General features: G+C 34.9%; 1 protein-coding gene across 1 annotated transcript in view; it reads right to left on the reverse strand.

Annotated features, from left to right (window-relative positions):
- Positions 1-678: 678 nt before the first annotated feature.
- LOC148953879 (omega-amidase NIT2-like) overlaps positions 679-25,687 on the reverse strand; it is an 88,147-nt gene continuing 63,138 nt past the window's right edge. The window contains exons 3-7 of the mRNA XM_089085674.1: positions 18,405-18,589; positions 15,965-16,133; positions 12,373-12,467; positions 10,112-10,250; positions 679-900 (exon numbers count right to left, since the gene is read on the reverse strand). Of these exons, the coding sequence (XP_088941800.1) occupies positions 800-900; positions 10,112-10,250; positions 12,373-12,467; positions 15,965-16,133; positions 18,405-18,589 (689 nt within the window). The 3' untranslated portion in view covers positions 679-799. The remainder of the gene's footprint in view (positions 901-10,111; positions 10,251-12,372; positions 12,468-15,964; positions 16,134-18,404; positions 18,590-25,687) is intronic.

Below are 25,687 nucleotides of genomic sequence, written 5' to 3' on the forward strand. Positions count from 1 at the left end.
GGACTGCAAATATATTTAAGGATCAATGCGCCCCTGTTCGCCAGTATGGCACCTAAAAGTGCAAAGTAATTTAAATAGCCTCTGAATAGTTTTAAGCCAATTGTTTATCTCAGTATTTCCACTCAGTAGCATTTTGGCCCAGTTTCGGCCATAAACACAAAACTACTCAATAAAAATACAGAAAATTTCACTTGTTTACAAAGAAGTTCAGCCAGAAGTTAAAGATTTCTTCCGACACGTCTTTCACACTTAGGTACAGGGTAGCTCACTACTTTCGGCCGGAGTTTTCATTTAACACAAATCGGAGACTCTTAAAATCAATGTTCTATATATTCTATATATGTTCTATATCTTCTATATACTCCTTAAGAAAAAGTCTGTTTTATTCTCAAGTTGGTGACGAATGTTTGGACCTGAAAGTAATGGAAACTTGATTTCCATTCAAATTTTCACCATGATGAAATCCGACACCATGGAAACGATTATAGAAAAAAAATCCCCAAAAGTTATTGCGCATTAAAAAAAAGAAGGAAATTAAAAAGAAAAAAAATCCCCAAAAGTTATTGCGCATTAACGTATATTTCAAGCTATTTGGGTTTCCCTGAGAGCAAAAAGTCAAGAAAAGATAGCAAAATTGTACATTCGGCAATCTACTTCTGGTATCACGCTTTTACGAAGTTTTTCATCTGTTTAGTTAACATATATTTTAACACCAAACAAAAGGTACAACATTAGTTCAAAATAACTCGCTACCGGATTAAAATAGGTGTTTCGAATATATCGGGGATTTAAAATATATTTAAGCTGACTTTTTGGACTTTTCCACTGTCTCATACATATCCAGCCTTTTTTGTTTGGAGATGGGAATTTGATTTCTCACTTCTTCGAGGAAGTTTAGATCTAAAAAAGAAACTTATATTAATAAAAAGATATAGGCAATAAATTAACAGCTCCCCCCTATTCATGAGGGTTGAGACAAGTTAACATAAAGCTTAACTACTCGTTAAGAGGTGAAATCCTTTGAGAAACCATAAGAGACAAACTGTTTATCACTACGAAGGGCTTGGCTCATTTTCCTTTAATGGGCTTATTTTATATGTAGGATTGTTTAAAACAATAGTTCAAAATAAACTGAAATAATTTTAAATTTGTTCGGACAAAATATCTTCTTAAATACTTAGAAAACAATGTACATTCTGAATGTTTTATGACAACATAAAAGAATAAAATTGAAATACTAATCCAGCTTTCCACAAAAATAAATATCTTTTAAAACATAAAAATTTTCGTCACCAGTTTTCCCTTTAATAACATTTGGTTCAGAGGTACAAAAATTGATAATAAAAACAAACATGTAGTTCCTCCTCAGTCATTTATGGTGCATAGGGCACCCACATTTGTTTCGCTGGAATTTATTTAACTGACTGGTCTCCTTCATCGATGGCCCTCCGGCAGGTGATAATGAATACCGGACTCCGTACTGCCGAGCAGAGATTAATCCTCTGCACTACCGAAGGTGGGAACACTGATAGCTAAATAAAAATTTTGAAACGTCAATTTTTTTGCAACGTGTTTAGTTTTCACTAATACTATTGCTACTACTACTAACCACGCATTGCAGCACCAAGCTACATGAGACCAACACAGCTACGTATTCTCCTCCTCCATCCAAACCTATTTAAAGCCTCTCCCTTTACATCCTCCCAAGAAGTTCCCACCTCCCTTAAATCTTTCCTTACGACATCCTTCCACCCCACTCAGGGAAATGCCTTCAAGCTTATAATTTATGTATACTCAAAGTGCTATTTGTCCTTTATACCCAACTGTCTTTATTGCACTAGCCCTTAAGAATTTCCAGATGCCTGTAATTTTTTACAATAATATTTTAGGTTGGTCTCTTGTAAAACCTAGGTGCTCTAGATTTTCAATAAACAAATTTCCAAATAAAAAATTCATAAATAAGAAAATTCTAAAATTACAATTAAAATAGATAAACTTGTTGCCGAAAAAGAAAAACATAACTGATAACACAACAATATTAGATTTAGAGACTTTCGTGGATTTGGAACTTAAATCCTAACTGCCAGACTACAGACTATAAGACGACTTTGGTAAAAATAAAACATACATATTTAATGTGTTTTGATTTTGGACTTCTATGCTGACATATTAATTTCAGATTTTTGATCAACAACCTCAGAAATCTTCAAATTTCTGAAATGAAAACCAAATCCTATTTGGTGAAATATTTACTTAAACATTTTCGGTCATTTTATCCCCGGTTGAGAGCGTTTCACTCTTAATTGTTTCCCAGATATCTGTTTTTGTGTATAGTGTTCCATAGCCCAATATTTTAATTATGCAGTACACAAAAACGGAGAGACTCCCGACAAATCGTTTTTGTGAAGATGACAATTTCCAAATGACCTCCAAACGGACAAACCGGATGAGTTTTTATTTTTTGGTGTTCGTTCTTTTCCGAATTATTTGGTATTTCTGGACTATTTTGAGGCTGACTATGATCAGAGCTATCTATATGCAAAAATCGAACCAGGTACAGATTATACTGAGTTCTCTAGCTGTCTTGGAGTTTTCTTGTTCTTAAATGAGAATGGTGTGACTAATGCTAAGTTTTAATTGTGGAGGCTAGTATTTTTCGATTATAGAAACCTGGAGAGTATATAACTCTTGATCTAAAATCTAGACATGCTGAATCTGATGGTGCGATTTTCATTAAGGTCGCTTGACTTTTCGGGATTTTTTTCCCCTTTTTTGAAAATCAGGCAAATTTCATCAGGCTCGCAGAAGTATAAAAATACAATTCTGTTGATGTATCAATTTTTATCAAGATTCTGCTTCATGGAGTTTCGATTGCTACTGGGCCGAGTCGCTCCTTACTTACAATTCGCTACCATGAACTGTTTGTTAGGTGAAATATGTTCTTAATTTATATTGATCTAGTTTATACTTGTTTATACTAGTTTTATATTATATTGATCTTAATTTATACTTGACCTAGTTTCTTGATGTTCAGTGATTGCGAAAGTGTCTAGTAGAGGATTAAAGTTACAAGTGACTTTTCGTTCTTTGGATAATAATTATAGCATTGGCGGACGTGATTATTGCAAGACATTGTTGGAAAGCGGGGGGATTTAATTGCCCCCCTTGCGAGTAAGTTTTGGTTTGCTGCTCTTAATTTTTAACATGTTAGTTTTGGAAGATCCTGTCCACTAAAGATAAGTCAATTTTTGATTTATTGGATTATTATTTTCATCATGGTACAGTTTCAGAAGGGAGATTTGGCGGTAGCTCAGTTCAAGGGATATCCCCTCTGGCCAGTCCGGATTGTTAGCATAACTAACCAAAAAGATTCTACGCCAAAATTCATTGTTTTTTGCTAGGATCCCATGACTTTCAGACTGTGGTTGAAGCGAATCTTCTTTCATACAGTGGAAATTATGCGGAAGCTTCGAAAAAAACGACTAAGGGCGTAAATCATGCTTTCCGTGAGTGTGAATCTTCTCCTGATCTTTACTATCAGTTTCTGAAAAAGAAAACTGCGAAAGGCGCGGGTGCTGATTTAACTGCTTCGAGCGAAACATCTGCAATCCGAAATCAGCTTACTTTAGCACAAGATGAAGTTACAAAGCTTAAATTTGGCCAAGTTAAAGAAATAGAGAAAAAAGTTGAGGAAAAAAGTTGTTTCCGTGACAGGAGTAGCAGGCTCATCGCAACAAGCCGCTCTGAACCCTGAACTGATTGTTTTGGAAATTTATGATTTGATCAAGCTAGAATACAAAGTAAAATGTGAGAAAATAGAAAAACTGTTTTCATTCCTGAATAGCCAGATTCAGTCATTAGAGCTTAGGGTGGCTACTACTGAGGAAAAGCTGGACGATTACGAACAGGAGCGTTTCCTTGATTCTTTGTTTTTTTCGGAGTGAAGCAGGATCCCGGAATCGACCTGGGTACTACTGTTCTTGATATAGTGAAGAGAATGGGTGTAAATGTCCAGAAAGAACAGTTGTTGTCTGTGAACCGTTTTAGACTTCCGAACCCTGCCCAGAATATCCAGACACTTACGACAGTTCTCTTTAAATTTGCAACTAAAGATACGGCGTATAATGTTTTCAGAGCGACGTTAAAGCTGGCTAAATCAGGTGCATTCGTCACTGAATATCTTACAAAAATAAAAAAAACGATTTTTGAAGGTGCAAGAGATAGATATGGTGTAAGAAATGTGTGGTCTAATCGTGGCCATGTTTACAAACGGGAACAAGGTGATAGCCACCTAACGCGAATCCGCAAATTTTTTGACACTATTTAGTGTTTTATTAAAAGTTGATTTTTTTTTTTTGTGTTTTTTGTTCTTTTTTTTTTTTATAGAAAAGAAAAATTAGTATATTTCCTTATTTATGTTGAATGATATTTCTTCATTGAATAGATTTATGCGTAATCCGCTCCGTATTGAAGATCATTTAGAGGCTCAAATTGGAAGTGATGATTTGCCTATTATTAATTCAAAGCCTCTTCGTGAGAGTTCTTATATATTGCCGTCGCAAGTTAGTACAGACATGTCGCTGTGTCTTTGCACGTGGAATTGCCACCTTACTACGGGATATTTAGATGTTCTGCAGATGATTGAGATATCTTCTTCAAAATTTGATATAATGGGTATTTGTGAAACTTTTTTGAGTTCTGACCAATCTCTCTCGGCTTTTTCTTTTCCAGGATATGATTTTGAGGTAAGGAACCGATAAACTATGAACCGAGGAGGCCTGGAATTTTTGATTAAGAAAAATATGAAGTATATGGTGAGGGAGGATTTGGGTGTATGGATAGAAGGTAAGATTGAGTTTTTGTTTGGAATTAGAAATTGAAAAAAGGAAAGTTTTAATTAGTGTGGTGTATAAGCCGCCCAGTGCTCGCCTGGATGAGTTTGTAGCAGGTTTTGATGAGTTGATGAGGTTGGTTTCGTCTACAATTTTTTGGGATTTTTTTTGTATGGGTGATTTTAACTACAATCTTTTAGATCTTTCAGGTGATAATTTGTTTTTTTAATTATATGATTTCAAGTGACCTTTACCCTTTAACTTGCGTACCTACCCGAATCTCTACTCATTCTGCGACCTTAATTGATAACGTCATCGTGGAACCTGGCTATTTGAGTCAAAGCTATTCAGATGTGATAGTATATCCAGGCTCGGATCATCTCCCGGTAATTGCTCATGTGACGTGTCTTAGAAAACGACTTATCCCGGCTAAAAAAAATACTGATACGTGAGCTGAAAAAGCAAAATTTGAATAGCTTTGCCGAAGAGTTGAGCTGTATAAGGTGGGACTCGGTCCTGGGAATTTCTGGTGATTCTTCTCTAGTGTATAATCAGTTCATGTATATTTTCCAACCGATTTATGAGAAAACATGCCCCTTGCGCTTGACCAAAAAAAAGAGGGATGATCCCCACAAGCCGTGGATTACGAAGCCAATAATAGATATGATAAAAAAAAGGAACTTGTTATATGAGCAATATCTTAACAGTCAGGATGACGCAGATTTTACAGGAGTTCAAGCGAGTGAGAAATAAGGCAAATAGTATGAGAAGGGAAGCAAAGAAGAAGTATTTTGAAGAAAAGTTTTCTGATAGTAAGGGAGATACCAAAGCCACATGGCAGGTTATTAATGAGCTTATGGAAAATCAGAAAAGTAGTCAGTCGCCATGCATTGATATAAATGGAAGTTATTTGAGTGATTAAAATGTAGTCACGACTCATTTAGACCAGTTTTATTCTCAGGTTGGCTCGTCTGTGGAAGAGAATGTAAGGTGTGACAGGGATAATTTTCTTATCGAAGAATTTATGGACTCTCATGGAGATTCTGTTGAGTTCCAGTTTGAAGAGTGTACAAGTGATGAAGTGATTAAAATAGTGAAAAATATAAAATTGAATTCTGTTGGGATAGATGGCGTGAATCTGAGAACTTTTAAAGCTGTGTTAATGTATATACTACCATGTATTTTCCATATTATCAATTTATCTATGGTAACGGGGACCTTTCCAGAAGCGATGAAGCAAACTAAAGTTATCCCGCCTGACAAAGAGGATGCCACGTCAGATGCTGGAAACTGGAGACCAATATCGATGCTGCCTTTGTTGTCAAAAGTTTTAGAAAAAGTGATTCATTGCCGTCTGTATGACATCTCACGAAACATAGCCTACTCAGTGACACCCCCAAGTCGGGTTCCGAAAAGGTCATTCCACTAGTCATGCTGCCATTCATCTTGTTGATTTTGTAAATAATTGATTTTGTTGATTTTGTAAATTTAGTAAAAGGTGAAATCCCCCAAACAATATTTTTTTATTTTAGGAAAGCATTGGATACGGTAGATTTTAAAATTTTATTGCAAAGATTAGAATGCTTAGGTGTTAAAGGAGTGATTTTGAAGTGGTTTGAAAGTTATTTGTGTGGGAGGCCTATTAAAGTGATGATTGATGATGCTTTTTCATCCCCTTATCAAGTGTCGTGCGGTGTGCCACAGGGATCGGTCCTTGGTACACTTCTGTATCTGGTTTATGTGTATACCATGAGGTTTTGTCTTCCAGATTGTTGGTTAATGTCATTTACTGATGACACTGCAGTTCCGTTTTCTAGTCGTTGTCTAGGTAGTCTCATGGTGAAAGTGATTTATGTGCTGAGAAGTTTCCACGTTTTTACTAGTTTGAGTTGGTTATCAGTTAATGTTACATAGACTAATTTTATTGTATATTCTAGAGTAGGCAATCCCAGTGATATTGATGGTAGAATTCTGTTTAATAATAAGCCTGTAGTTCAAGTCCAAGAAATCAGGTACTTAGGTTTTTACATTGATTGTAATTTTTCGTGGAAACGCCACAGTGATGTTGTTGCCACAAAGATTGCACGTGGCCTTGGAGTGATTCGTCGTTTTAAAAATGTTTTACCTCAGAGAGTTTTATTGCTTTTATACCATGCTTTGATTCACCCATATGCTTCGTATGGATGCATGCTATGGGCAAGTAATTTTTACGTGAATCTTAAACGTGTTCAGACTCTTCAAAATAAAGCGATGCGTCTTATTGGTGGGTATGTTGAAGGTACACATAACACTTCAGCTTGGTTCAAGAATTTTCAAGTGTTGAATGTAGGACAGCTACGGGACTACCAAATAGGAATCTTTGCCTATCAATGCTGGAATGATGTTAGTCCAGAGGTTTTTCTTGATTATTTTACTGACAACAGGTCTTCGCACCATTATGAAACTCGTCATGCTAGTGATTTCATTGTTCCAAATAGAAGTGGAACCAGGGCCGGCTTCCATACTAGATTTTCAGGACCTAATGTGTGAAACTCTGTTCCAGAGAGCATTCAGGCGGCTGAGCACCTGGGATTATTTAAAAAGAAATTGAAAAATTATTTGCTAGGTCAAGGTTCATAGTTATTTTTTTTTTTTTTTTTATTTTTTTTTTTTTTTTTTTAATCTTTATTACTATTATTATTATTATTTAAATGAATTGATGAGCGATTGTTTTTGTTGTTTTTTTCTTTTCTTTCTTCTTTTTAGTGTTTTTGTTTTTTTATTATTATTATTATTTTTTTTTTTGTTCCTTTGTTTATAGTTAATCATTAATTAGTAAATGAGTTGTATGTACCCGCCCAGTCGCAAGTGCTTTTTTGTATCTTTCTTGGGGCGGGTATTGGCATATTAGTTAAATATATTTTGATGTTAAATAAAATGAACTGAACTGAACTGAATTAGATCAACCACTAGTAAGTTGATCTAGTAGTTGATTAGATCAACTCACTTCAAACTGATCTAGAGCACCCCTACTGCGATGCCGACCGAAAGAGATCAAACATGGAGCTTTCATACTGTTGACCAAAGGGAGATATGAGAAGGAGCCTTCATAAGCTATTTGCATAATTTCTACTTATGGGCTATTGCGTAATTTTGGGCCCTTAAACCTTAGGTAACTACTGATCATGTCACCCCGAGCCTCGTCTTTGGATCTTTCAGCCGCTTTTTTTTTAGAAGATTTATTTTGAAATTTTTATCCAATGTCGGATGGGGTCACCAGGGGGTGGGGGTGCTAGTTGGCATCTGGAACGTCAAGTTGCCCCTCAACCGGTTTTGACATTTTAAGAGCACTAATTCCAAGAATTTGCGATCAAATGGGCCCCTTACCAGCTTCCTATGGTCACCTGTTCTCGTAAATGATGTCCCTGGAGGACATAAAAAAGAACAGAAGCCATAATACATGGGAGTGACGCCACTCTTTGCTGAAGCTTCAAGTTACATTACTGTGTTGAATATGATGAAGAATATGTAGAGTATCTTTCTTGTATTTCCTTTATTTCCAGCCAGGTCTGCAACAAATATCTTTAGATGTAGGATTTCTGAATCTGGATACAGGCATCGAAGGGCCTTCACTTTAATGCTAGATCCACATTAAAAACTCCGTCGTTCAAGCAGGCCCAGAAGAAAAAAAATCCAATGTTGTGACTTCAGAGCATAGCTTCCACAATTCCCAGTTTTTGGAGATATTTGTAGCGGTTCTGGATAAAAAATCGAAAAACGAGAAAAATACTCAACACATTCTTCATCATAGTCAACATAGGAATGTAACTTGAAGTACCAGTAAAGAACGACGTCACTTCCATGTATTATGACTTGTTGTCTTTTTTATATCCTCCAGGGACATCCAGGCCCATTTGATCGCAAATTCGTAGATTTGGTGCCCGTTTCAAATTTCAAAACCGGTTGAAGTTTTTTGGAGATCTCTCTGAAAGAAAGATCTTCGTCTCCCCGAGTTCCTGAAGATCTAATTTCCAAACTCAAAGATTTTCATAAATTTCATCCAAATTTAATGGGTGGATTGAAAAATTGTGCCGCAATTTCGACAAACAGCTACCCAATTCCTGAGTAAATATTTTAGAACCAAGCTTGTATGGTCTTCATTTTTGGTGTTAGATTGAAAAAGTATTCTCAAACCAGCACTAGGACAAAATCCTAATATGGAAAGGTTGTGGAACCTATCAGGTTCAGTTGGCAAAGTTAACCAAAGGCCTGAAAAAACCAATTATATAATCACAACATGGATTATAATTTTGCTGTTCCACTCATGATCCAGATAATGAAAACACTGTTCCACAGACAATCAGGATCGAGAGTTCAAAGTCTACAACTATTCCCGAAAAAATATTGCGGATTGGGATTGTGGATTTTTGGCTCAAATTTAACAATTTTGCTGTTCCACAGTTTACAATTTTACAATAAAAAAATGTATATTGGCGGTGCTAACATCTGTTTCAAGGCCCTTCTGCCAGGATGTGGAACAGGGGGTTGGGGGCCAGCCATCCTGTTTGTCAGTAAATAATGCCTCAAACAATAAAGAAGATTTGTTTGCTGCTTCCCCTCGACAAATACTGTTTGGCTTTTTTAGGGCCAAATTCTTTGCCTTTCATTTTCTTCTTCCCAGGTTACAACTGACCAATGTGGATCGGGAATTGGGATTCAGTTGAACTTTTTACATCTCGTAGAATTACTTATTTTCTGTTTTTGCTGGCAGCTTGTTTATCACTCACGTCTGGCTGTAACTTTAATCTTAAAGAAATTTCGTTGCGTTGTCTGGGATGGACACAAGCAAATATGCTAAAGACAACAACTTACAATGCTAGCTGTGTCTCTTTTTGTACACCTTATTAGACAAAACAATATTTTTTTGTAAAGAGGCGTTAGTACAATGGACACTTAGTAGAAACTGATGTCCTTGACCTCATGGAAAGTTCCAATAGAGCACTTATTTCTATATTTTTGAAGCTCAAGCAAACGCTTGAAAGCTTTAATAACAACAAAAATTATTTATTTCTTTGTCATAGGGCGGAAACTAAAATTTGACAGTTCAGTGTGTATATCCTTTATAAGGCGTGCTAAGTTTTATAGGAATAAAAAAAATTAATTAAAGCTTAAAACTACCACTTTAAAAGTTTAACCCAGCAAACCTAAAAGGGATAAAATAAATATCTTCACGGCGAAAAACACAAGAAAATGACCCAAAAAATTGCCTTTCCGTTTTCTAACAAATACAGTTTTCTTACCAATATCAGCTTGAACAATTCCCTCTTTTTCATCGGTTTCGGCAATGATTGTTCCCCAGGGGTTGACAATAGCAGAATGGCCCCAAGCCACGTAATGTGCAGTTGGACATCTAGCAGGAGAGGCTCCAACTACGTAAACCTAGAAAATAGATTTGTAGCTACTTTAAGAAGGATGTTTCTATGGACATCCCCCATAGGGCTAATATGGGAGTAAAGTTCATTTGTGATGGAAATGGATGTTACATTTCGATTGAGGATGCAATTCTAGGTATATATTTGAACATTAAGGGGGTGGGGGTATATGTTCTGTGAATATATAGGTCCTAAGAAATTCATGAATTTCTTAAAAAACTGGAAAACCAATGAAAGAAGTGAAGATAAAGGCTCTCTCCCCGCAAAATGTTTTAACTAGGATTGTTTTGCATATTATGGAGTAAGAATTGTTTTCTTAATGTTTCGTTATGTCCAGCTGGAGTCCTAGGCTTAAAATACAGGTTGGCCGGTTGGCTAATTTAAAGATTTGTATATATATACACTGTCAAATTAGCCATTTGGTGGTATCAAATCTTTCTATATTTCAAAGATATTTCATATTTTCTATATTTCTACTACTATATTTCAAGGATATTTCATATTTTCTATATTTCTACTTCTATATTTCAATGATATTTCATATTTCCTACATTTATACTTCTATATTTCAAGGATATTTCATATTTTCTACATTTCTACTTCTACATTTCAATAATATTTCATATTATCTATATTTCTACTACTATATTTTAAGGGTATTTAATATTTTCTATATTTCTACTTCTATATTTTAAGCAATGTGAATCCATTGATCCCGACAAAATAAAACTAAATTTTGCCACAGTCATTGATTCTAGATTTAGGTGCAAGGTCCATTTTCAAACCGTTATACGTGAAGTTTTTACCGTTTTGGAAAAAAGTAGCTTGAAAGGGAGAGTAAATCTCGTTTTGGGTACCTGCCCACTTATTTTATTACAGAGCTATGATTATTCCTTAAAAGATAGGAGATAACAGCCAAGATTGAGACAAAATATGGATACTCAAATCTCCTCTCGTAGTAAACATTCATGCGGCCAATTTTTTTAGCGAAAAATTTTATTCTTGAAGCATTATCTTATGTTTCATTAGGCATTCCTTTAGCTTCAATTTAACAGTATTCAAGGTACTATATATCAAAATGAAGGCACAAGACAATAGGCCCGACAAAGGAAAGGGTGGGGTGGGGGCAATATCCTTCTTCCTTGAGAAAGAGAAAAACAATAAACAAAATTCACTTTAAGACCTACACCCCAACGTATTCGCCCCCTTTGTCTTTAGATCTATTTCAAGTAGCTTTCATTTGGCAATGGCATTGCTGCTTATTAATGTATTTAGAATGTTTCAGTTTATTACCGTTACTCCTATTCATTGGAGAATGGCCATTTAGTTTTTGGTTCCATCTTTTATTTAAGCTATGCTCTTTTTAAGCTTTACCCACTATATAACTCCATTTTTGCTCGTTTGGGCTTTAATGTTGCTCTTTAGAGTAAACTTTTTTTGTAAGTATTCAACTGTTAACTCTACACTAAACTTTTTTCTAAACTGTTTTGAAGAGTAATATTTTTTATTAATCAAAAAAAAAAATTCATTTTAATGCAAACAAGGATTGTCAGGGTTGGGTGCTATGGTGCTATGGTTGGGTGCAGGGTTGGGTGCCATTTTTTTAATTTTTCATGCTTTAGTGTCACTGTTTATTTTCAAATGACTTTTTTCTTTTTGATTTAAGCAAAAAACTTGATTTTGACATTTGTTCAGAAGACAGTGCGTCACTACGCTTTTAAGCAACGTTAAAAAAAGAGTTAATATATTATAGGTGATAAGCCATACGGTATTTAAAATGCTCTAGTAGACTAGGCTATTTTTTTATTTCATCTAAGGCGCTGCAGTTAGCAACACCCATTTTTACTCCATATATAACTCTATTTTTGCTTGTTTGGGCTTTAATATTGCTCTTTAGAGTAAAATGTTTTTGCAACTGTTAAACTGTTAATTAGTAAATTTCTTTGTAAAAAATAACAATTTTATCTGATTGAAAATTTAATTTTTGACATTCCATTTAAGAATAGAAATTGATCTGCTGTTAAAGGTTTCACTATTCAAGTAAAGAAACAGAGATATATTCCAATTTCCAACCGTAAAATTGTGGATCCCTGTTAACTGTAGAATACAGGTCTAAAGTGTGAGCTTACCTGATTATCAACTGCACGGGCCCGAAGGAGAAGCTCCCAATGGGGAGGCCCAGTTGTCATATTAAAAGCCCCAGGGTATACCAAAACTTTGCACCCTGTAAATAAAAACATTAGTAAGCTTTAAGGCACTTAAAATACAAGTTTTTTACGGCATTTAAAATAAAATGAACGTAAAAAATTGTATTTTCAGAAAATATAGTCTTCTGATGAAAAGAAAACGACATAAAAGTAAAATGAATTAAAATCAAGGCCATAGGACTATTTTTTATATCGTGTGTATTTTACATTCAAGTAAGTTTTAAATTTAATTTGTATTTATTAAACTGTAAATTCTGTATTTTCAGAAAATGTCGTCTTCTGATAAAAAAAAAGGTACTGGTGGATTATGTGGACACTGCTAAAGAAGTCAAGTTTGGTTAATGCTAATGAAATAAAATAGGATGAATATATAATAGTTTAGAAGCAAATTTGGGCTATATGTTTGCACATTAGGGGGGGGGGGTAAAGCAAACCATATATTAAATTCGTAACCAAACCAAACCTAGGTACCTTTTCCCCCCTTAAACCCCAAAAAACAATCATTTCATTATTTTAACTCATTGAGAAACCACGGCTTTGCAATCATTTGTCCATGGCGGTCTCTTGAGAATAGCCTGTTTGGCGGGTTTTTCGTGACTGGTTTCCTTGTACAATATATAGAAGTGTCCACATAACGCACCTGTACCAAAGAAAACGACATAAAAATTAACTGAATTAATAAGGCCGTAAGACCACTTTTGATTTCGTGTGTCTTTTACATTCAAGTGAATTGTAAATTGAATTTGTATTTATTCAATTGTAAATTTTGTATTTTCAGAAAATTCTGTCTTCTTATGAAAATAAAACGACATAAAGACTAAATGAATTAAAAATTAAGGCCGTACTTTTATTTTTTTGTCTTTTACATTCAATTAAATTGTAAATATAATTTGTATTTATTAAACTGTAAATTTTGTATTTCCAGAAAATGTTGTCTTCTGATAAAAAGAAAACGACATAAAAATTAACTGAATTAAAAATTACGGCCGTAAGACTACTTTTGATTTCGTGTGTCTTTTACATTCAAGCAAACTATAAATTTAATTTAATTTGTTTTATTAAATTGTTAATTTTGTATTTTCAGAAAATTCAGTCTTCTGATGACAAGAAAACGACATAAAAATTAAAATGAATTAAAAATTAAGGCCGTAAGACCACTCTTGATTTCGTGTGCCTTTTACATTCAAGTAGGCCTAAACTGTAAATTTAATTTAATTTAACTGTTGATTTCGTGTGCCTTTTACATTCAAGTAGGCCTAGACTAGAAATTTAATTGAATCTGATTTATTGCAAATTCCGTCTTCTGAAGATAAAAAAAGGACATAAAAATTAAATGAATTAAAGATTAAGGTGTAAGACTTCTTTTGATTTCGTGTGTCTTTTACATTCAAGTAAAAAATAAATTGTTGAAAATTGTCTCTTCATGTTTCTTCCTTTTGTCTATCTAGCATAGGATTTTCCTTAAAATTAATCAGTTGTCCTTATTTTTCTCGGTTTTTAATTCTTTACAAAATAATCTAATGAAGAATAAAAGTGCTTTTCCGTTTCGCTCGCCCTGAAGCCTCATGGATAAATTCATTACTTTCTATCTTTTAAATCTTTTGAATCAATGAAGTTTCTTAGCATGACGTTACTTATCAAACAGTTCGTGGTAATAAACTGTAAATAAGGAGCAACACGGCTCAATAGTAACCGGAACTCTAAAAAACGGAATTGTTATATAAAACAAATATATCAAAAGAATTGGCTTTTTACGCTGATTCCAAATATATATTATTTATTAGGTTTATTGTTACCGATAAAATGATAGAGTCTGTGAAAAGTCAAAGAATCTTAATGAAAATCACACCATCAGATTCAGCGTATCAGAGAACCCGGCAATAGAGGCTTAAAGCTTTTATCTGCAAAAATGTGAAATTTTGTATTTTTGTCAGAAGAAAAATCACGGATGTCTGTTTATTGTTTTTTTTCGTTTTTGTTGTTGTTGTTTTTTTTTTCAGAGGGGTGATCGTATCGAACCAATGGTCCCAAAACGTCAGCAGAGGGCTTATTCAAACGAGGATTAAAAGTTCTAGTGCTTTTTTTAAGAGACTAATAAGATTGGAGGGCAAATAACCCACATCACACGTCCCCTATCTCCTCAAATTCGTCCGATCAAGATTTATAGATGTCCATTTTATTCAGTATAGTTGAAATATCCCAAAACTACGTTTTTGGAGATAACATGACTCCCCCCAGCCCCTAAGAATAGGTCTTTAAGTTATAAAATTTGCACATTGTTTACGTTAAATGGGAAGTATACATATATTTTTCGGGAGGGGATATTTTATGCTTGGGGTGGGTTTCCATGGGGATAATTTTCCAAGTGGAGGGACATTTTCGGGAGTGAACTTTCTAGGGGAAATTTTACACTGGGGGATTTGACAGAATCCTGTACGAAATGCTATTATTTGTCTCACTTTCTCTTTGCCTACTTCATTTTGCATGTCGAGATGTTCCGGGGAAATGATCGGGTGGAAATTTTCAGCGTGTTTGGATTTTCAGAGAATAATTTCTATGGAAGACGAAATTTCCGGAGTGACTTGAAAAACCATTAGAACTTTTCAGATGAAAAACAAAAGTATTTTCAGATGAAAGCATGCTAAGGAGAATTTTTCAGGCTGAATCTTCTGCTAGAAATTTTACAAAGGGGGAGGGGAAGAGTGGAATTTCAACGAGGTTGGAATTGTCCAGAAGGAATAATACAGGGAGGAAGATGCATATTAAGTGGGAGGAACCTTCCACGGAGTAGTTTTCCGTGAATGGAGGGAATTTTTCATGGAGGGTGAGCCAGAATTACCGGCATTATTAACAAACGATCAGAAATTAAATAAGAAAAATAAGTTTTTTCAACCGAAAGTAAGGAGCAGCATTAAAGCTCCAAACGAACAGAAATTATTCCATATATTAGAAATTATAATGGGTTGTCGCCCTACTCAATACCTTGCTATTTACGCAGTGTCAATTAACCTTGGACGGATTGGTGTTGCTACGTAACACTAATAGCAACACCACCAGTAGCAACACTAATAGCAGCTGTTACAGTAATGAATATTCCGAATTTTCGCTAAATCAATAAAATTCATAGGCATTTTAGAATAAAATCAGAGGCGACATTCGGGAGAGGTCCAAAACTGGAAGGAATCCAATAAATGGTCTAAAAACAGGGCTCATCTGCAGCCCCGCATCCTTTCCCGAGCGGTTATTTTCCGATGTATTTTCCGAAGAACACTAAAAGGACAGATTTCGATTCGGACAATTCTTGTCAGCATTAAATATTCTTAAAGAAAGACTTAATTAATTCTGAGTGCATGCCACTTGTTTTTTACTTCTTTCTATCGTTTTTTTATCTAAGCTAACAAAGGAAGTGGAGAAGTAATTTATACTGAGAGCACATTATTAGGTATTTTTCAAGAAAGCACTCGAGCAAAACAGCTGAAATTAGCCAAATCATATACAACTTGGTAAATCTTACCTTTTTGGGCGTAAACTTTTGCCATTTCAGCAAAACGAAGATCATAGCATATTGCAACACCTATTTTGCAAAACGGAGTGTCAATAGTAGTGTATGAAGATCCGGGGCTTAAAGTTTCAGATTCTTGGAATCGGATTTTTCCTGGTACGTCAATATCAAATAAGTGAACCTGAGAGTGGAAATAATATGTTTCTAAGTTTGTCTCTTTCAGAAAAAGGTTAACACAAAGCTATTCATAAATGCGTGGAAATACCTAAACTGTTCAGCTGAGACACATAAACACTATTAGGCGCGTATCAATGTTACAAAATGGCAGTTTGATAATTTTCACCCTCCAAATTACTCCAACTAGACAGTCGTAAATCGTCTTGACGGGATTTAAAGGGTGTACAGGACAGGGAAGGCGTAACAAAAAAAAAGAAGAAGTTTCCTACAGCTCATGTTTTAAAAATTTAGACCTTTCGCCGCAAAATAGCAGAAGTCATTTGTTTCTCTAAACTAGCCGTCTAAGACACAGATATAACGAAATAGTACGCTTTTTACATACATTTACAAGATTTTCGGCATTTATTTGGTAGGATATGAGGATAGGTGAAAAAGATCCTCATTCCCGTCGATGGCACGGAGGGCATCGAATCAAATTTTCAGTATCCGGGTCTTTTTTACAAGTATAGATGGCAAGCCTGTCGGTCAAACTTGTCGATGCTGGAATCAAGCCCTGGACCTCGTGTTGCCAAGTAAAGCATCAATCCATTTTGATACCATAGGGTCCATCAAGATGATAGTTCAATATTTTTTCAACAATGAAATATCTCTGTGTCATATTTAATTACTGTCCAATTTAAATACAGTACTCACGGTTATTCTACATATCAATGGGTTAGCTCTCCCCTCAAACTCCTACTCTTTCCGTCATATTTTTCTTTCGTATAACAATGCTTTGGGAATGGAACGGCTCATTTAAGCTCTTTTTTCATTTACACGATAAAAATAGGATTATTGTAAATGTGAAAGTGGTTGCCATTCTCGCCGCCCCCTCCTCTTGATACTAAAGTTCATCTCTTATATTACAATGGTCGGATTTTGTAAGGCGACCATTTCTGCAATAAGAGATAACCACAATTGATACGGGTCGAATCCACTAAGCGAATAGCGGAAACGTGTTGAACGTAGGCACGACTGCGACTTACCCTAAACCCCATATGAACAGAGCCAGATTTAAAGCTTTGACGCTTCTAGGCCCAAGCGTTTTTGCCGCTCCATTTTTGCGAGATTTTCGGGGAAATCCCTAAAAACTCTATACCGAACTCTCAGCTGCCCTTCTTGGGAGAAATCTGATAGTTTATAAGTGGCTTCGGAATTCCCGTGTGGTTTAAAAATTACTTTTCTGTGAATAGACAGGTCGGCGGCAGAATGCACCTGGCACTTGGACGATAAATCACATCAGTCAAGTTTTCGATAAGAAAAAAAAATAACTTAGTGATAATTTATTGCACCCCCTGGTATTGTGCGTCCCTAGGCCTGGGTCTAGTGGGCCTATTGGTAAATGTGGGCCTACGTACGAATGGCTACGTAGTGGTTGCAGCCTTGGTTGGTTGGGGAAGAATTAAGGTGCCACTCCCCTATGCAGGGTACCATGCGGTTAAACTCGTGGATTTGAGCTTAAAAAAGAGGCAATGTGAACATTTTTGGACAAAGGGTAATATGTTTAGATTTTCTCTATAGAATTTACTGTTAGAAGACTGTAAAAATTCCAGTAAAAATTCACCGTCAGGTGAGGTCAGCGGAAGATCAGCTGAAGATGTTTGTTTCAAACGAATTTTTGCAATGTATTCCTTTCAAATTAGAAAGGCTGTTCAATCTATATAATAAAAGGTGTGATCCATTTCACGCTGTTTTGCCCACTGTGTATTGGTATCTTAGATGCATATGAAGGATTAGGGAATTTGTGAAGAATTTGTGTTCCTTCAAGAGACTTTAATAGATTTCTTTGCTGGTACTTTGGAAACTGTCTCCTGGAAACTTGTCCAATGTTTCAGTGAAAACACCAAAAAAGGTATTTCTCAAAAATCTATGGGGTAATTCTCCCCCCCCCCCCCTTACCTCCATTCGTACACCGAATTGTAAGTAGGTGACACAAAAACAAATTGAGCAAGGATTAACTGAGTACATAAAATATTCCAATTTGTCCTAGGATTAGCCTGATCAGTGAAGTGACTCGGAACTTCAAACCTAAGAGACAAAGTCAAGCGTTCAATTCAAAAGCATTACTTCATTTGGAACCAAAGATGAAAGTGCCCAAGGGGTGCGATAAGGGATGTCTAGGTGTAATGCTAAAAGAATTTACTATCTTATATAGTATATATATGAAGTAACATTTCAGCAAAAATCTTCTGGTTCAATTAAGTTTACTAACATAAAGTTTAATTCTATCTGCTACCTTTCTGTGCTTTCCAATTAGATCCCCATTTGGTCCCCAAATTGTACATGTGTTGTATAAATTATCACCGTCAGCCTCGGGAATAGATCCTCCAATTAGATATATTTTATTCTGCTGTGCCATTTTTGCCAGACTTTTGCAACTCTCCCCTTCTGGTACTTTCTCGGCATATGGTTTGAAATATTCTAAAAAAGAAGCTAGTTCAGTCATTTTAACTAGTATTTCAGCTAATGAGATTCCAACGGTGAAATTTTCATTTCAACCTGACACAGTTTTTGAGGAGTTTCAAGCTGTTTTTAAAATTCCCATATATTTGTTTTCGCAATAATTTTTTACCATTAAGATTAATTCAAATAATAGTTACCATTCTAGAATCACTTTCAAACGGGGAATTTTCCTTAGCTGAAAGTTTTTTTTTCAAAAGACGTTACTAGATTTTCGATCATTATGGGATAAGATTTGTTCTATATCACTCGTTTTCCTGATCACTCTTAATGGTCAAAGAAGATTCTTTAAAGGCAAGTGGAGCAAGTGAAGCTTTTGTTTTTTAAGATTATTATAATTTTCAATAAAGTAGTGATACTCATTTCGATTTATCCCTAGAAAGTTATGTCAAAGAAAAAAACAATGGAAATACGAAGGAAGAATCTGGTACTTTTTCCTTGTCAAGGTTATCAGATATAAAATTTAGAGAGAGCCGGTGATCCCCCGCCCCATCATAAAACTGAAGAAAAGACTTACGAGAGAGTGTCATACGAACGGAAGATGAACATAAATATGTCATATTCTGTTTTCTGATTCTGATTACTTTGTAAAATACCACGTATATTTACTGAATTAATCGTAAATTGAAAATGAGCCAAACGGAAAACCACAAGCGTAAAACTTAGTGGGCATTTAATAAACTTTTGGCATTTTCCGATATATAATTTGCAACAACTATCAAACAGTTCGTGGTAACAAGCTGTAAGCAAGGAGCCAATAGGCCCAATAATGCCCAAAACTTCAAAAAATCAATTAAGTTCAATGTTACACATCAAATGCTCCAAACGTGAGGAAATTTGCCAGATCATAAGCATCGCATAGCGCTAACTAAGTAAAGAACGATGTTGGTACAATACATTTTTTTTAGTTTCCATACCAGGGCGCTTCGTATCAAAAGAGTTGTCGTAGAAATTTCGAAAAGGGCTCAATCGATTGGAAATTGAAGTGGTTAGTGCCCTTTTTAATAGTCGAAAGTGATTGGAGGGCAACTAACACCCTTTCCACACCCACAATTTCTCCAAACACATCCAATCAAAATTTTGAGATAGCCATTTTGTTAAGTGTAGTTGATTTCCAAATAGAAATTATGTTTTTGAGGATGACACTTCCTCAAAGCCTTCAGGGCAAGGGTTGTGAGTTATGCACTGGGGGCATATAAGGTTTTTATAGAAATAAATTAAAAAACTTTTTCCACAAAATAAGTTTTTCAAAGAAAAGTAAAGAACTCTATTAAACAAAAAAATTAGCAAAAATAAAATCAAATAATCTACCAAGCGTGAAACTACCACAAATCCGCATCGCTAAATAAATGAAACCCAAAACGAACAGAAATTACAATAAATAACCGAGTGAAACTCAAAACGAGCAGTAATTATTATAAGTTGGGCGCAAAACCCCTCTGCCTTCCCAAAACCAGAACAAAATTTGCACTTTACTGAAAAAAATATAATTTTTTTTACTTTTATAACTTTATAAATCAAATAATATTAACATTTTGATTACTAAATATCAGTACATGTATATTAAACTGACAATGCACATTCATTTGTATTTTTCAGTAAAGTGCAAATTTTGTTCTGGCGTTGGGAAGGCATAGGGGTTTTGCGCCCGGCTTATGTTAATTTCTGCTCGTTTTGAGTTTGACTCGGTTATTTATTGTAATTTCTGTTTGTTTTGGGTTTCATTTATTTATCAATGCTGATTTGTGGTAGTTTCACGCTTGGTAGATTGTTTGATTTTATTTTTGCTCATTTTTTTATTTAATAGGGTTCTTTGCTTTTTTTTGAAAAACTTATTTTGTGGAAAATTTTTTTTAATTAACTTCAATAATAACCTAATATGCCCCCTCAAAAGTTAGGTTAATTTAGGTTCACTTAGAGTGGTGCGTTACTCTAAGTGAACCTAAATTAACCCAACTTTTTGCATGTCTCTCTCACTATGACTGTGTGTCTGAGCGGGTGTGCTGCCATCTATAGCAACATGAAATATACTTGCGGCTATAGCAATCGTACTCTATGCTTGCTCTTACATCGGAAGTGGCTTTCCCAGTGGTACTCCATGGTAGGTTATCGAGACTATCTAGTTTATTGCATGTATTAGATTAGTAATTTTCATCCATTGGAGGGATAAATACCGACATCATATTTAAAAAAGAAGTGAAAATGAATTATTCGAGGAAAGTGTGTATGCATGATAAAGTCATCGTTGCCTTGAATGCTGACAAAGAGATATATTTGAACTATGAAATAAGTAGTTGTGGAGATCTTATTGGGAATGTATGCCTACGTTGTCATGAAAGTGAGGAGTTAAATTCCTTTGGAGTACTCAAGAATTTCCATGATGCAAATGGTGGATATAGGAAAATATCATTTCCAGAGAAGTTAGTACTCAAAGAGAATGCCAACATAAAAATAATAGTTGACGAAGAGGGACAACTTCTAGCTAATGTTTCTGGTAACATGTTAGCCGTTGATAGATCTTATCGTCATCTTTTCGGTGTTAGCATTCAAATGAAAGCAAAGGCAAAAAGAAAACATGCATACTGCTGCACCAAAATCATAAATCATATCTTGTCAACGTCCCAGAACTGTTACCTCTGTAAAAATAATTTGATAATAGACAATGAAATCACAGTCAAAATAAAGAGCAATGGCAGCCAATATCACAAATGAATGTCAAGATAAATTAATGAAGAATAAAGCATAAGTGAACATTATTACTAGCAAAGATCATATGGTCAATGAATTAAATAATAGCAAGGATGAAATGTGTATTGAACCTGTATGCGACATCCCAGTAAAAATTGTATATGACTCAAAATGGAATAGTGATTATTCAAGTGGTTATGAACTAAGAAAAGTGAGTAACTCTAGTATCAAGAGAGAACCTAATTATTTATTTTATGGAACAGATTCAAAATGTTCAAAGTGGCTCAATAATATTAATAGTGTATTATAATGTATGTGCACCAGCAGTAGAATACCATATATTTAAAATATAAGATTCTTTCCTTCTAAAGATGGTTCGGGCAGAAATTAAACGTCCCCTAATTGAGTTCAAATACCGCTTCCAAGAGTCTAAATTTTTAATCAGCAAAAAGAGAAACTGCGTTCTATCTTCAGTCAAACAACGACGTAGTCGTTCGAATTTCACTAAGATAATTAGTAGCAAAAAATTGCTACGTACGATATTTCTAAGGAAGTTTAAACGGAAAAAAAAAACTGTGTGAACTCCTGAATCATCTGAAAAATCTTAAAGAGATTATTGGACGAAGATTTGCGTCCTTGGGTCATATGGGCCAATGGCAGGCAGTCCCTACGGCGCAGGACGAAAGAACTGCGTTTAGGAGTGGGGTAAATGTGCCTTTTTAATTTCAATCTCAAGTGAGATCTGAAACAATCAGTACATCAGAACTAAAGAGATTCAAACGAATTTATTGTATTTTGGTCACCATTATTGTCATTGAAGTGACCCGTTGCTGTACAACTAAGCATGTAAGTTCAGTAAATCTATTGTCTTTTTATCTGTGTTTATTTCATTTATATGTCTGCGTCTAGTCCGATAATAGGTAATTAGTTCGTAAGACTCCAAGGTAAAAGCTCCCAAAGGAATCTGATCTCCAGACAGCTCAAGAAGGAAGAAGCCACATTTGTATGTCTACATACCCAATTTTCTCTCATTATTTGAGAGCAGCACTAGCCTAGTTGACACAATCTCCAGCGCTATAAGTGGCGATATCGGAGAAATTCCTATCGCCACGGCTTAGAAGAATGATTTTAACCCCTGCTAGCCAATAAGAATTCGTATCTCTTAAATCAGATCTGTTTGTGCCATGGAAACAAAGCTCTGAGACGTCAAAACTTATAGTTCAATAAATCTTAATTACTCGAAAAACTTACATAACAAATGGCGCGTGTCGGAAATTGGAGGAAAACTGCGAACTAATTAGGCTATTTAAACTTTGTAATTCAAATTTAATTATTGGAGAGATACAGAAATATAAATAAAGTGATTAGGCCTATAACCGCTAGACTACGATAGGAAACTCCTTATATCTCATGGGAGATAATAGCCTACCCCAAAATAATTTAAGCAAAATTTTAAGTTGACATAAACGCAAAAAAAAAAACATGGACGATCTAAATGAATTATTAATAGTGCAAAAGTTAGTCGCAAAAAATATAGAGATTGCAAAATCTATCCCGGAATACAATGGTCAGTCAGATATTGACGAATTTAATATCCAATTGAACCAGTTTGTACAATTAACAAAACAGACGTTTGGAGCATTAAAAGACATGCTGATTCTACGATTAAGAGGCCAGGCCTTAACCTTTCTAAAACAGGTTGAACATACCATAGGCAATGACGCCAACTTGCCAATAAATACGGTTGATAACTTGTTAAAAGCATTCAAAGAGAGATTTATAGAAACCAGTTCTATAAATAAATTAAAACATGAGGTAGTGAACTTTGATTTTTCACAAAATATAAGGGAATATCTGGATAATATACGCATTTCTGTAGAAGCAAAATACGGAAGTGGTTCTGGGCAACTGTATGAAAAAGTCATACTAAATACCTTTTTGCAAGGGCTACCCCAAAACTATATAGAGTAGTAATATCCGAAAATATTCAGACGTTTGATCTTGCAGTCCAAGAGGTAGAGCGACTAATCGAAGTTGATAAAATGGTTGCTAATCATAGTAATGCAAAAATAAATAGCTTAGGCGACTCAAACGCGAACCTAATTTTCAAGGGCGATCAGGCATCTCGCAATTTTTTTTCAAAGGACAACTCCCTAGTAGCACAAATAAACAAAATACCAGAAACTGCTAGGCTGAATACAATACGTTTTCAGCCCATTAGCCCCAAGACAATAAGGTGCTATATCTGCACCCGTGTTGGCCACATAGCGAGACAGTGCCACTATGTCACCAATCCCATACCAGTAACTGCTGTCGATAATAGGCAAGATTACGGTAACTATTTGTTCGGAAGAAAAAATATTTGCAACGGTTAAGCAAGAGGCAATAGTCAGGGGGGATTGTGACAATCAGTACCTTATAAGGGGTACAAAAGAAATTGGTATAACCCTTCTCTCAACAGGCATATTAAATATCGGTCAGTAAACCCAAATACCCACCAAGGCAAATATAATGCGAGAGTGAAACATACATATAATAAAAGTTTGTCTATTAGACATTAAAATTTCAAAAGCCAGATGCACTGGCAAAAAGCGCCAGGAAACGGCATTGACACGAGGCATCCAAGTTACTATCATTATGCCTGGCGAAGACAGGCAGACATAAATCATTTAAATCTGCCTACGGGACCTAAGATATCTGAATATCTCTTAAAGGCACCGACAAATGAAATAAATTCTCAGGGAAACGCTTCAGATCCCTCAGAAACATAAGTTGGACCCAGAGGGTGCCAGGAATATTTAATAGGTCCAAGACAATACTAGTGCCTTCTTGTAGTGATATTACTAACGAGTTACCTATATTTAATGATTTTTGTGTAGAAAACGTTTACTTTACGGCCTTAGTTGACAGTGGAGCTACTGTAAACATCATAAACTCTTGCGTATTTAATATGTTACCTCTGCACATTAGGCGACAAAAGAACCCTAATAATCCCAATTTAACAAGCGTTACGGGTCATAAATTAAATGCAAAAGGGTCAATTTGCCTAAACGTAAAAAGGGACAATAGAACCTTCATGACAAATTTTATTATATGTGACAATCTCCCATATGAAGCTATTATAGGGGCAAATTTTCTAAGGTCTAATAGAATACTATTAGACGTAGGCAATGAGAAACGGGTATGCCCAACTAAGGTAGGGGAAGAAAGTTCTACGGTAAGAAATCGTAACAGATGTTACGAAGATAACATAACAGTAAACAAAATTTCTAATGGTATAATGTCGAAATATTTTGAACTTAATGACTCGCAAAGACATGGCATAATTGGAAATTTATTCAATTTTCCTGAGAGATATTGCAAAAACGAATTAAATTTAAATAATAGAAGTATTGAACATGCAAAATTAAAAATAGGAAATATACAACAGTACAGGTCAAACGAAATCCAAAAAATAGCGGAATTATGGAAAAACAAAATAAAACCAAACGTGACGCCACAAGATACCGCAATGGCACAGCATAGCGCCACTATGAATTTAATAAACAATTAAAATGAAGAGAAATATTACGGATTTGTGATAAGGAAAACAAAAATCCCTCCAAAAACGATGCAAAAAATTTAAATATCACCAATGATCGAGCCAATAGTTAGCAAATCAGAAATATGGCCTGCAACACCGTATAAAATACCTGAAAATCTGTTATACGAGGAACAGATTATATCTTACGACAAAGGGGAGTGTTTTATTTGGGTAACCAATAACCATGAAAATGATACAATTACAATTAAAAAGGGGACGTGTTTAGTCCAAATCGAGGTTTTAACGGAAAATGATTTAAATACATGGGAAAATTCTAAAAGAAACCTAGTTAATGGTATTAAAACTTAAAATAACAAATATCCTTTAACTAAATCACAATTTTTAAACAAATTTAAAATGGATCATTTTACGGACTTGGAACTTAAGAAAAAATCATGCTAATTATTATGGAATTTTAAGTATGTATTTTCTGCATCTTAATATTATTTCGAAATAATTCATTTTTACTAACATAAATTTTAAACGACCGGTAATCCCGTAGCAAAACAGCCATAACGTTTGGAATATAAGCACAAACAGTGGTTAAAAAATAAAATACAGGAATTAGAAAAAAAACGATATTATACGCCCAAGTATAAGTCCATATCGCGCACCAGAGATCTTAGTATCAAAAAAGAATGGTTATCTTAAACTCGGAGTAGATTATAGGGCCCTCAACAAACAAGTAGTTAGCGATAAATTTCCTCTTCCAAGAATAGACGAAATTCTTGACTCAATTTCAAGCAAAAACAAAATTTTTACCTCTTTGGACCTTACCTAAGGCTATC

Source organism: Artemia sp. Qi Xiang Cuo, chromosome 3 (assembly GCF_049724085.1).
Source record: "Artemia sp. Qi Xiang Cuo chromosome 3, ASM4972408v1, whole genome shotgun sequence".
NCBI classification, from domain to species: domain Eukaryota; kingdom Metazoa; phylum Arthropoda; class Branchiopoda; order Anostraca; family Artemiidae; genus Artemia; species Artemia sp. Qi Xiang Cuo.